This window comes from Ambystoma mexicanum, chromosome 4q, assembly GCF_040938575.1.
Source record: "Ambystoma mexicanum isolate Mex_15411 chromosome 4q, UKY_AmexF1_1, whole genome shotgun sequence".
Classification (NCBI taxonomy): domain Eukaryota; kingdom Metazoa; phylum Chordata; class Amphibia; order Caudata; family Ambystomatidae; genus Ambystoma; species Ambystoma mexicanum.
The window spans coordinates 538,092,333-538,106,042 of NC_090928.1; the positions used below are offsets into that span (position 1 = coordinate 538,092,333).

The following is a 13,710-nucleotide window of genomic DNA, read 5'->3' on the forward strand; positions in this document are numbered from 1 at the left end:
AAAAGGCTAGAAAGAAGCGCAAACACTTGTACTCACAGGTCCCAATGCCAGTTCTTGTGCTTCGATGCGCGCTGTTCCTGAGGCTGTATCGGTACTGCCACTTGTGAGACAGGCATGGTATCAAGAGAGACACGGGGTTCATTTGAAAACCTTTACTTACTAAGGTTCCTGGGTTGGTAGTATGCCTGACTGGCCCTAACTCTAAAGGGGTAATTCTCTTAACTGATGTTTCTAATAGCTGTCATTGTCTAAGAGTCCAAAGTAAGTCCGTCTGTGTCCAAACCTATGCTTGCCCTCAACCAGAGTTGGTTTCAGGTGGTCTTCTTACCAGTTGCTGCTTGATCAATGTGACACAAATGAGTTAAATCCACAGGACTATTCGTAAAACCTTCGCCACAGGTCCCTTGTAGTTATTCCAACTGTTCTTGAGTTTCAAAACACCATGGAAAATTATCACACAATTCCTTTGTAAGTTTCTCAGGGTTCCCTTCCCCATGCTTCAATCCTTTCAACAGTACAACAAAAACTAACAAGTCTACAACTTGGCTAAGCCTCTTAGGGTTCCCTTCCCCAAACTCAGGCCCCTTTCAACCTTTAAACACAAAGTCACTGTTATCAGTATGCTTTCTTTAATGGGCCTCTCGTGGTTCCTTTCTCCCCCTAAGCTTTAGGCCTCTTCCACTTTCAAACACAAAACCTGATTAAAAAACACAATTCTTTCTCGAGTTCACAGGGTGCCCTTTCCCAGATGTAGGTCTCTTCAGTTCACAACACCTACTCAGCTGGTTAGGATGTACCTTTTTCTGATTATCAATCTTTTTCACATACCATCCTTTCATGGGGTAGAATCATAGGCTTTCAAAAACGCCAGACTCTTTGCTCTTCCTTGGTGTGACCACTCTGACCCATTTACCCCTCTTTGGTTTCTTGTTCTCACTTTTCTTGATATCTTTTGTTCCTTTTAAATGCTTCCTGCACCCCTTTTCTTCTGCTTTCCTTTCCGTGCAGACTTGCACTATCTACTTTCCTTTCTGTGCAATCTTGCACGCTCTTTTCTGCTTTCCTCTTTAGCGTGCCCCTGGCAAGGTGCCTTTGCCTTGTCTTTTATGCCCCTCTCTTGGTACGGCCGCTTGCAATATTGTGCTTCTTTCCACTGACTTGCTTTCCGCTCCGATCGGTCTTTCACACGCTTTCCACTCCGATCTGCTTTTCTTACTTTCTGCTTTACTTTTGCTTTCAGCGATGCTCTTAGCCGTTTCTGCTTTCTGCTTCGCTCCTGCTTTTCTAGCCATGCTTTCAGCCTTTATGCATTCTGCTTTCTCTGGTTCTCTGCTGCGCTTTTAGCCTTTTCTGCTTCGCTCTTACTTTCAACTTTTACACTGTTTACATGCCGTTTTTCCTGTCCGTGCCTTTCTCCCGCTCCGTTCTCATTTAAACGCATGCTTCCGAGTTTCTCTCACATTCTCCAGGAAACTCACCGGGCACGTCGCATTGAGAGGCGGTTCCACCATGCAATGCAGGGTTGAGGTCAGGGTCTCACCACCTGCCCCTCAGGTGCCTTTGGGGTCGGCACTAGGCCCAAGGGAACAAGCACATTCTTGGACCTGGCTGGCAGAATGCAGGCTGTGCTTCTCTGGCTTCCTCGCCACGCTGCAGCCCCATTTCCAAACTGGGATAGCGTGTCCGCACACTGCCTTCCTTCCTCCTGCCTGTAACTCCTGCTTCTCTCTGCTTCTGAGCCCCACCAGTCTAGACTGCATCCCCAGTTTGCTCACTTCTCTGACCACACCTTTTATAGCTGAACACAGTCAAGTGTAGTGCGGTGTGAATAGTTGCTTAAAAATGCCTGACTCTATTAGTGGGACAGTGGTTTTCTCTAAAGTAGGTTTCCTTTACTTTTCCTATATTATTCCTATGGGTAATCTTTACTGATCGTAGTGGCCTCCTCCTCGTCTCAGTATTTGTTGGAAATGGGGAGGGGAGATGTGGTGAGATTGTAAACACCCCACAAAAGATGAGGGAGAGTAGGGTCGTTTTTTTCAGGATTGGGGAAATACCATGTGTCGCCCTCGGGTATACTCCTCCCAATCCCCTGTGACCCTCCACTCAGGTGATCCTCCCTTGCTTGTTCACCCCCATGGTCGGAATCCAAAAGCAATGGCCCTTCCCTAGCCACCTGAATGGAAGATCCCAAGGGAGTTGTTGGGAGAATAACGTCAGGTTTCTCACACACTGCTCCCAGCTCCCCGACAGCACAAGTGCGCTGCTGGTTTACCAGCTCTGTGTCAGCATGCCGATATCAAGTGTAATAGCAGCAGGTGATTTAAAGCAGCTGTACCCCCTGCAGCGCTAACACCAGCTGTGCCAACATGCCAACACTGTGCCCTTTACTCACCACAGGTGAGCACTCTGCTTTTGTAAGTCCTTTGGGGTGTGTCCAGCGGGAAAAAAGATGGAAGAGTTCCTCACAAAGGGTTCCAGCAGGGCCAACACTGTGCCTCGCGGGCGTGTGTCTTTATAAGAAAGTCCTGACAGGAAATCATATCTGGCATGAAGAGGAGCAAAGTGTAAAAAGAAATGAACTCAAGCAAAATCCTGATCAAGGGGCACATCAGGGAAAGGCAGAGGAAATATATTAAAGGAGAAAAGAAACTTGGCAGGAGAGTATACCAGGTAGCCTAACACAACAAAGTTGAAGAGTCACGTCATTGTGTGCGCCAGTCATGTTGAAGTTGAAGAGACTGATAATTCAGAGCGGATACCAGAGTGAAGAGAAATCGAGAGCAAGGGAGCCACTCTCTGGAATAAGGAACTCTATCCTTTTGGAACGTTTTGTGTTGGAATTACGCATTTTCTTTTTGAACATTTATCCATCACTCAAGGCCAAAGAGATTTTGCCTTTCCACATTAGAGTTGTTTTGTTAGAATGTGAGGGTCAGAACAGAACTTTGGACACAGGGCTTTTTGTATTGGATGTTCTGACTGCTGACAGATCCCTAGTTTTGGTTTTAGGCAGGGAAACTCCTCAAGTGCAGGGACAGAGAGGCATTGCCCAACCCCCTTTTTATTTTAAGAAAAATTATTTTAATAAAAATAATTGACCAAAACTATTAACCCCTTGTGTCTGCGCTTCATTCCTGACTCCTCACACAACCCATGTATATTTAGACATTTCTGCAATCCCATCCTCTCCCACAAGACAAAATGACTCCCTGCCTTCTCAGGGGCATGCCTGTCCCAGAATGGATTCGCCCACATGTTGAAATCCCCACCCAATATCAGAGGCCCCTTACTCTCCCGGATTATGGACGCCACAATATTCTCAAAGAAAGCCATTTTCCCCTGATTAGGGCAATAAATGGTAGCAATGGATACCCATCCCCCATATAACACCAGAAACCATCAGGGCCCTCCCACTACCATCCCTCCACACTACATTGTTCTTCAGCCGTACCTGCTTGTGCAGCAAGATCCCAACCCCTTCACCTCTTTTCACCTTAACAGTTCTAAATTCCCTGGCAATCAGTGGGTGTTTAGTCAGTGAGTTAGCTCCTTTAACATTCAAAGTACCCACTAACCAATCTTTCCGCGCATTTCATTGCAATAGGGCCTACCGCTGGCATCTAAATATCAAATCCTGACTCCTCCACATCTGATGCACACAACTCTCTACCACCTGCCCCCAAACCCTATCCCAAAACTGCAATTCCCAACCCCCCTTCCCCACACCTCCCTCCCCTCCCTTCACTCCCACCCCTTCACCCCCTCAATCCCCCCAATATACCCCTCAACTAACGGGCCACCAAGGATGAACTCGCCCCACCCTCACTCTGCAACAAGAACCCAAAAGACACCATCAAAGGAAACGAATTTGGCATGGTCCTAGATCACCATAGATGAAACTTAAGTCTTCCACTGTCCGGGAGACCTGTACCCCACCCTCATTTGACTGGTGATGGAGTGTTCAACCTTTGAAATGTATGCCCCATAGGCACCCTTTTCTGTTGAATTGGCCCCTGCAGTGGTTCTCTGTGTCCTTGCGAACAACCCTCCTCCAGTTCTCCACCCTTCTCCATGACACTCTGCGAGAGATGTTGTAGGACCTGCATTGCTTCCTTGCCCTTGAAAACTCTATAGTCCACGCCTTTTATCTCAAACACCATAGCAAACGGGTAAGTCCACCAATAGGAAATGCCCTTTTCAGTTAGCCAAGTGGTGAGGGCTCTACAATACCTACGCTGTGCTTAAGTGGAATTGGCGAGGTATTGATATATTTGCACAGTGTTGCTATCCTACTGGATATTACATAAGTGCTTCCCTCTTTCCAAAACTGCTGCCTTGTCCGCATACCTGAGAAATGCCACCACAACAGATCTTGGGCCACTTCCTCGAATCATACCAGCATTATGTGCTCTCTCCAATTCGACCTGCCTTCTGCCTTCGTCCAAGAATAAGGTGTTGACCAAAGACTGTATTTAATTCTGCACCTCCATCGCTGTTTCACCCTTTCTGTTCCTTCAATCCTTAAACACACAGATTGTTGCAACATTCCCTATTTTCGAGGTTGTCTAACTTCACTGATATTCCTCATCTCTGGATTCCAAGTAGGTAATTCTGCCCTCAGAATTCATTAAAATAATATCTGCTGTCAGCTGTTTATTTTCCAGGCCTTCCTCTCTATTCTCCAGCACCCCACTTTGCCTCTCAAGTCTGCTACAGAGGCATGCACCTCTCCTCTGAGCCCTTATCTCCTGCAATATGTCCTGAATATCCTCCTTTGTGGTCGGAGCCTGGGTATTCTCCACCTTTTCCAACTGGTGAGATCCGCTGTTCACCTCACCCTCAATCTCCACTCTGTCTGTATTGCTGCAATAGGCGGATGCTGACCAGGTACTTCCCCGCCAGCTTGAATCCTCCTACCACACTACACATTTTCCTTAGTGGTGCTATGTAACCTCCCAGCCTCTTATGCCTGCCTGGGACGTCCCAATGATGTTACCGTCTGGTGTACCCCTCTCACCTCACTGGAGTTAAGTCCACCACCTTTCACAGCACAGGGAGGTCAGCAGACAGTCCACCCTCAATGACGGCTCTCTCTTCAGGCTACAGCCATAAACTGGGCTTCACTGCTTTCAATAAATTCCTTGCCATGCCGTAACATATGCCAGCAACACTTGGGACGCTCTGTGACCCTCCTCCAGCTCTCCTCAGCCCCTCCTTGACAGGACCAACAGCGGGCCTGGCGTGACCCACCATAAACAGGGAGAGGTCCAGCTTTGGAGCCAGCGATCCTCCAAGATCTCGCTCCTGACCGTGGAGCTCCCCCGTCAGGCCCCCAGCGAGTCGCCAGCTCTAGTGAGCCTCCACCGACACTCCGAACACAATGAAAGATGGAACTCTCAGCCAAAATAGGTCCACCTACACCTGTCCGGCGTCCCAGAGCAAGCGGCCTGATGAAACCTGCTATCTGTGCGGTCTGCCCACTTCCCCACCGCTATGTATGCTCCCCTGGGAGCGGCCGCACTTCCACCAAGGAAAGGCCCCCCGAGGCTACAGTCCACTTCAGGCAGGCTCTCTGAGTGGAATTGGTTCACAGCCCCTTGCCACCACTCATCGGTTTCAAAATCTGCCGTTTCTTGCAATCCGCTCCCTTATTGTCGGTCCGTGAGGGACAAGGGTGGCGTAGCTCGCTATGCCGCTGTCATGTTGGTCTAGTCTTTTGGCTGTAGCTCCTGAGATTCTATCCGGGGATACAACCAAAAGATCAGGGGCTATAGCCCCCTTAGCCCCCCCTAGCAACGCCCCTGGTCAGTGCTCCAGTAATAAGGCTTGTCTGCAGGCCATTTATACAATACCCCTTCCATTTGGGGATGGTAAACCAGCCCTTGTTTTGTTTTTTCATTCTGAGAGTTGAAGTATTGGATATGGGGAAATCTAGGACTACACGTCCCAGAATGCGAAGTAAAAAAAAAAAACTGGGCTTGCATCTCCCAAATCCAAAATGGAATGGAGAATGTAGGATTGTGAGATTAACACACCAGCAATTTTCTGCATGTCTGTTTTATTTGGTTGGTGCTCTACCTATTTGAGGAACATCAGGGTGCAGAAGAAACCAACACTAGACCTCTTATGTTTTGTGTGTTGCACACCCTCATTTTTCATTGACGCTTTTGCTATAAAAAAAGACCATACATTTTGCTGAAAAAAAATGACCATATACTTTAGTTATATCAGCCAGCAAAAGAAGCAATTGTTTCCTTATATGCCTTTTTCATTGGCTCAAGTCCCACACGGTGTCGCCTATTGTGCAGAGAAAAAATTATTGTCCTGGATTTGGCCTGGTTATCACTTGTGAATGGATGGCATTTAATATCAGGCAACTATGAATTGACTATTATTAACTCCTGCAAGGCGCACGGGTTGACTGAAAGCACCAAATCATGGTCACAGAGAGTTCCAGCATTCCATGTGGCAGCTGCGATGGTGTCTGGGTCCGCACCCAGCTGGCTGGTTGAAACGTGATCATGCTGCTTTGCATCACCCTGAGTGCAGGGGGTGTGGTAGAGTTCACTTATGACCCAATAGAATTCCTGGGGGCTAGAGTCCACTTATGACCAAAGCTGGATCCTACCTGATATATTTGTAGTCCTGGATTTTCCCGTTATAGATTTGTGTCTACAAGTCCTAAAAAGCAAAGTTAATAACAGGACTGGATTAGCAACTCAAATTAAATGAGCCATGCAGACATGTATTTACTGATTACCTTACATTTATGTCCATCTGACACCACTTTGCCAGACGTAGGCTTTACAGTACAAACCACTGGTATTGCGTCATTTTGTGCAATTTGTTCAGATGAACCAAGGCTAAAACTCTCAGGAAGTATTAGTTTGACAAATGTAAAGCCAAATACTATAATTTTCGTGTCAGGGGGACCTTGAGTCATCTGGTCACCCTTCTCAAAACGATGACTTCAAGTATTGGCAAACAGCTCATATGTCATGTTACATATCCTATGTAGAGCACTCTTCTGCCATTGGTATGGCCTCAAGGCACTTTGACAAGTGTGTATATGTCAGTTTGCACAGTTCTGGGTTTCTTTAGGATTGTATGCACCCTGCCATTGCACAGAAAATATCATTCAGTAAGGCATGGCATAGTGATAAACCTTTGACATGCTTATGTTTTGAAGATGGGAACAATGCACGTTCAATACTATTTTCTGTCATTAGATATAGCCGGCTATCCCTTGTTGGTATCTGTTGTCATGGAAGTACTGATTTTGCTTTACAGTGGGAGGTTGGCTATGTCAGTTGCTAATGCTTGATTGCATTGTATTGTGCTTCTATGTAAGTCTGAGTCACAAGGAGGTTGAAGTGTCAGAGGGTAGTCATAAAGCAGACCCTGGCAATTAGTTACAGAGTCTAGCCCAGAATACATGCTGTGGCATAGTCACTTGAGAAAGCATTACATAAAATTACGCAAAATAGTTTATTATGGCATAACAGGGTGCAGTAGTGGAAAACATGGCCTGATATATGTTGACATCAATGCATGAGCAATGACATTGTAACAGCATAACATTGCATGCTGACTGGCATGGCACTTTAACAACTAGTGGTCTAGCCATTATCGGTATCTCCCAGAATATTAATACTGCATTTAATGGTTGCTATGTTGTGTAATTGACAATATGCTAATCAGTGCATGTCTTGCAAGGCTGAATGTTGCCATGGTTAAGAGTGTCAGTGAGTTGATGTGGGCTGTCGGAAGGGGGCCCTAAGCCAGTTGATTACGAATTGCATGCTCAAAATTCACACTTGAAAATTACTTATGCCTATATCGTAGCCTGACTTTTCAGAACTGTGCATCATGTTTCATCAGACTGTGGAAAATCAAAATGCATCATATTGCATTGCTTGCACAACAAATTAATGTGATATAGGGTGGGGATGCATGTGAATTGCATGTATAGTTTTTTCACTAGCATGCCTATATAACCTGCAAGAAAGTAAAAAACATCTGGTCCTGTAGAGATGATCTCTTTATCAGGGTAACCCATTAGTTTTGTCTGCTAGCTTTCATGACCACCTGTGCCTCTTCCTCGGGCAGTAATGAGATGACACTGGTTGGTAGACTGTCATCTTGTGAGGCAGGTGTGAGAATTATAGTGACTAATAAGCAACATATAAAGATATTGGGCCTCATTACGGGTTTGGTGGTATCCCGCCGGACCACCAAATGGTAATACCGTTACCGGTATTTGGAATTTAGAATTACTGGCATATTCCAAGTTCTGTCAAAGGTGGTAATTTCCCATTCCATCGAGTTCCATAGGTGTAATTGCCGTTATTACTGGTGCTGGTAATACCAGCATTTGTTGGTGGTGGGGTGCCGGAATAACCGGCAGCTCAGAGCTGCAGGTAATTCTGGCCACCACACCACCAAACAAGGAGTATGTCCATCCGGAAACATGCTGGTAAACGGAATTACTAGTATATTAATTCCGGACCAGCATGCTCCTAATGAGGCCCATTGTGTGATATTGGTACTTTGCAACGCTCATCAATTGCTTACAGATACCAATCAATTTGTTTTTCTCAGATGGGTAAAAAGTAACCCCTGTGTTCCTAACAACACGCAGCATATGTTCTCGTTGGTGCTTGAGAAGCTGGAATGGTTAGGTGGTGGATCAGGGTTTACAGCAAACTGTGGGAAACCTAAAGGGCTTACTATAAACGAAAAACCATAAAATAGAGGAAATTACCACGAAGTTCCCCTTGAAATGGGACCCGCAAAGGATATACTACCTTAGTGTGAAACTAGCATCATGCAAAGGGGTTTATGGTGCTAATTTTCCCGATCTATGGAAACATTTAAGTGATGACTTGAGAAGGTGGGATTTGCAGGAGATGTCCTGATCAGCCAGAATAGTAGCAGTAAAAATGACACTATTCCCTAGGGTATTTTGCGCATCCCAGGTGGTGATCCCGAGAATAATGATTGATAAATTACAAGGGGAAATATTTCAATTCATTTGGAATAGGAAACATCAGAGAAAAGCCAGAAGACCTCTATCGAGGACACCGTTGTTGGGTGGCTTGGGTATTCCAGATATTAGAAAGTATCTGTTGGCTGCACAGATAACACCCATGTTCGAATGGTCCCAGATACAGGTATCTAAATGGTGGAAGGACTTGCAACAGGGAGCGACATCGATTCCCCTCCGTAAATTACCCTTTTTGGAGGATGCTCACTATTGATGTTATTTAATTCTTATAACGTGCCACCCGCCCTTAGGCCTTAGGGCGTATGAAAAGATAAAAAATAACGCACAGACAAAACAGTTTTAAAGAACCAGAATACTTACTGCTGTCACTCAAGAGAGCACCACACTAATCCTTATTGCTGAACAAATAATAGCTTTCCTATAGGTACAACGCCTTGTGAATTCAAGGTACGAAACCAGGTTTGGGACCTCTCTCGCTGATCCAGATTTCACACCTGGAATGAATGGGACCTATTTAGCTACTTGGGAAAATAAAGGTATTACCCGTCTCATGGACCTCTATAGAGATAATGATCGGGTAACATTTGAAATCTGTAGGACGCACTATTCACTGGGGGAACAGAAGCGCGTTCGCTATACTCCACTCACGCATTGGATCACAAATAGAAAGGTACGACAAGCGGGTTGTAGATTGCCAACTGGGCTAGTACTTTCCTTACAGGAGGAGATTGGAAAAAGGCACTTGATGGTTATGTTGTAAATTCCAGATCTTGTGGCAGGAGATTTTGGGGCAAATCAAGGAAATCATGGCCGGGCAGTTTACCCATGGATCCAGTGGTGGTGATCATGGGGAATATGGCAGAAGTTACATATAGTATGAGAGGTGCTACGACGACTCTGATTACCCGCATGCTGAATGCAGCCCGATTGACATTAGCCCAATTTTGAAAAATGGAAGGTGTTCCAGTTACAGCTCTCTGGTGGGTTAAAGTGTGGGGAATATTGGCAATGCAAAAAATGACAGCCTTGGCAACGGGAAGTCTGGTCTCCTTCATGAAAATATGGTCACTTTTCCAGGAACATGTTGGAGATGGGGAACAGTATTATCACAAGCCTGGTTTGTTGAAAAGCATCTCAATATGATGATGGTGGGAGAATACACAAATCTGTGGGGGAATCTCAAGAGTTTAAGGGGAACTAGAATGGAAAGGGTTTTCTTAGCCTGATGTTAACCTATGTCGACCTAGTTATAGGTGTATCAGTGGTGATGCGTTTTTTGTTTTTTGTTATTAATAACACCGGAGGGCGTGTGATAGAAGTAATCGCTTTGTTCTGCATACCAAATGTAGAGCTGTGTCGTGCATACCACATGTACAACTGGTGTGAAACTTTTTCAATAAACAACGTTTGATTACAAAAAAAGTAGCCCCTGTTTAGTTTTGGTTGTTAGTGGTTCTCAAGTACTACCTATACACTGAAAAGATTTGTATTAAGAGTACATGTAGAAGAAATATAACATTTGAGGAGAGACGCACAGCTTGTGGGGTTTTGGTTATTTACCAACCCATTGACTGCCTATAAACGTGCTATTCCCTATGACCTTTCCCAGGCACTAGTCCCTTTCCTCCCAGCACAAAAAACATCCTCCTGCGATCTCTGAGTTAGCTTTATCAAGAGGTAACAGCAAGCTTTTCCCATCCTGTGTTATTTCTAAGCAGTCTGTTGAGAGTTAATGGTTTAATTTTAGTTGTTAGTGTGCTACTGGTGTAACGTGAAGTCTTAAATGTGCTGCTGGTGTAGAAATTGTCCTAACCAAGTGTACCTTCCGCCACTTAATTTATATCTGTTGCTTGCACTAAAGTCCTGGTCAAAACAAGCATTGACAAGGTCAACAGTTTTGGCTTTTGTATAGGTATTGCTCTCCTATGCCCAGGTAATAACACAATTTCCAGCAGTTGCCATCTTGTTGCAAGATATTCAGATTATGGTAGTGCCTTGCAAATGCCTATCCCATGCCTACAGACAAAAGCCCAAACTTCTGGCTTTGCCAGTGCTTGTTTAGTTATTGGTAGACACCGTTTTCTTTTTTTTATTCAGAAGGCAACTCAAATAATTCATGGGCTGGATTTATCAGCTTTGAGAACAGGGGACATATTTTCAAACACTTTCATTAGTATCACGTCTGTGTGGGCCTGAGGCACATTCACCAAGTTTCACTATCACTTGATGACATGCAAGGCTACCATCTGGATCTCCAGGCAGGAAATACAATTTTGATGTTGCAAGATACACATCATGTGGTGCCTGGCGATAAACCCATAAAGGAAGGTGTAACACAAGATGTTAAACATCTCAACAATTACAACACAAGTGTTCATTAACTTTGGGAAACATAACATGGTAGATACATATATCTCCATTAATCACATTGTGCAGTGTTTTAGGAATTTGCCTGCCTTGGTGTGTGGGTCTGTGTGCTTATCCACTAATTATTTTCAGACTGCTAGTGCTCATGAGTCATAACTGATTGAATCTTTGGGCACATGACATGCATCGCATTTGTTGCTATGAATGAATTACAAATGCAGTGTTGACATTATCCGAAAGTACATTTCTTTCACAGATGTAATAAATAACCCATGTGAATATGGCATTTACTTGTTTTTAACTATTACACTTAGCTAAAATTAACCATTAGGAACAAAGCATGTACACACCTAATGTATTGATTGGTTATGGTAGGTGGTTATGGACAGCGTCAAGCCCAGTGTGGTCTCGGTCGTGTATGACCACAGCGGAATGACTCTGGAGAGTCTTCTTTTTTATGTAGAAAAGGCTCTGGATGGTCGAAGAGCGAGGAGTATTGGTATTGTTGCAGATGGCGATTGCAGAGAAATCCATCTTCTCCGAGGTAAGACTGTGTTGCTGTTATCCACAGAAAAATTAAATTCAGTTTTGGCAGTGAAAATATTTCATGGATTTGGTATGTTATTTTTTGTTATCTGACATTTGTATTGTAAGCGGATTCAATTCAACACTACAGCTAAGTCAATGCCTAGTCTGGGATGCTGAGGGAAACCCTTATTGATATGTTTTTATGTCCAGTTTGTTTACTCTGGATGACAACCCTTATATAACACCCCTCTCTTAGAATCCCCCTGACCCCACTGAGCCAGGAAGTAGGTTTGTTTTGCAAATTAAAAGGTTTATTTAAAAATAAAACAATATATATATATATATATCACACTTTTATAATAAATTAATGTTTGATAGCACACTTGTGAAGATGATAGTGATCAACAATGGATAATGTTACAGTGGTACACTCTTTTTGATGGCTTAGAAGTGAAATAGAGAGGATAAAGTAGCTGAGAATGCTTTTATGGCTTCAAGGACAATGCAATGATGAATGAAAATGCAGTACAGAAAATAAATTTGATATGACTTCAACAAAAGACAATCTAATCACTTTTCTTTGACAATTCACCCACCCACCCTCTATGCAAGGTAAAGAGATGGGAGGAAAGCACACAGTTCTCAGGAATACAACCAAATGTAATTCAGTTCCCCCCTAGCAAGCTTAGAGGAAAACAGGTAGGAGTTTTAAACACAGGCAAAATCCTTTTAAATGTGGTAGCAATGAAGTGAAAAATATACTCAAATTGCTTTTAATTCCCTATAGGAGGTTCAGGGTGAGTGAGAGATACTTAAATTAATTCAGGATCACTTTTTAGCGATGCTCTATGAATGATTGTCAGGTTGCAGACGAATTTCAGCAAGGAAAGCAAGGACAAATATTTTTTTACACGTGGCTGAAATTAAGCAAAATGTCAAATCGCGGCAAATTTAGTCGCGTGCGTCGAGCGCAATTACGGAGGCACTATAAGGTGTAGGAAGTCGGTTCTAGGCTCCTTGGAAAGCCTAGAATCTTAGCTTTAAGATGAAAGTTAAATCTCGTTCTGTTAAAAACGGTTCCGGAGATACGGCTGATTTAGTAAAGGTAGTTTATTGGATTTGAAATTTTAAAGCTCAGAATGACAGATGACCGTTTTCAATTTTAAAAATGACAGAATGACACGATTTTAGGAGGCAGTTTTAATAGGCTAAAATAGTTTGGATTAGATTCTTTTAAACTAAGAGATTGGTTTTAGCACAGTGCTAGCTGGGTACTCGCACTAGATTTTGGACAGGAATGCGACTTTGTCACGGATCGGGTCAAGATTCGCTGCGGTTCTCTGGTACTGGTTCCGCGCACAGCGATCTGGGTCAGCTCTCAGCACTGCACAGCGATCTGGTCTGGGTCTGATCTCTCTGGATAATTCTGCCTTCTGGGTCTCTGGTTCGGGCAAAAGTTCTTGGCAAAATTCAAACAGCTCTGCTTTCTGGATCTCTGGTCTCTGGAGATTGATGGATTTGAAGTCTGAAATCAGGATGTGGAGTTGTCTGTCAAAATGCTCCGCAGAAAGTGAAGAAGGGGCCTATCTGGCTTCCAATGGCTCTTTTTATGTGTTTAGAAAGTGGGAGGGTCGGCTCATCTTCTATGCCCAACCCTCTCAACTTATCATTGGTCAGTTCAGTTCCTCCTCTCTCCCTTGATTGGGGGAACTGGGTTGTGAGTCAGAGTGATGAGGTAGGTTTATGGTCAGAGGATCTTCCCCTTGTCAAATTGCACACAAATCTATTTCTGACCCAAATACATA

At 44.2% G+C, this 13,710-nt stretch overlaps 1 protein-coding gene across 1 annotated transcript in view; it reads left to right on the top strand.

The window, feature by feature from the left end:
- The window catches only part of ECT2L (epithelial cell transforming 2 like), a 2,055,529-nt gene that overhangs the window by 654,626 nt on the left and 1,387,193 nt on the right, over nt 1-13,710 (top strand). Inside the window, exon 9 of the mRNA XM_069608104.1 lies at nt 11,753-11,921. Coding sequence (XP_069464205.1) covers nt 11,753-11,921 — 169 coding nt within the window. The remainder of the gene's footprint in view (nt 1-11,752; nt 11,922-13,710) is intronic.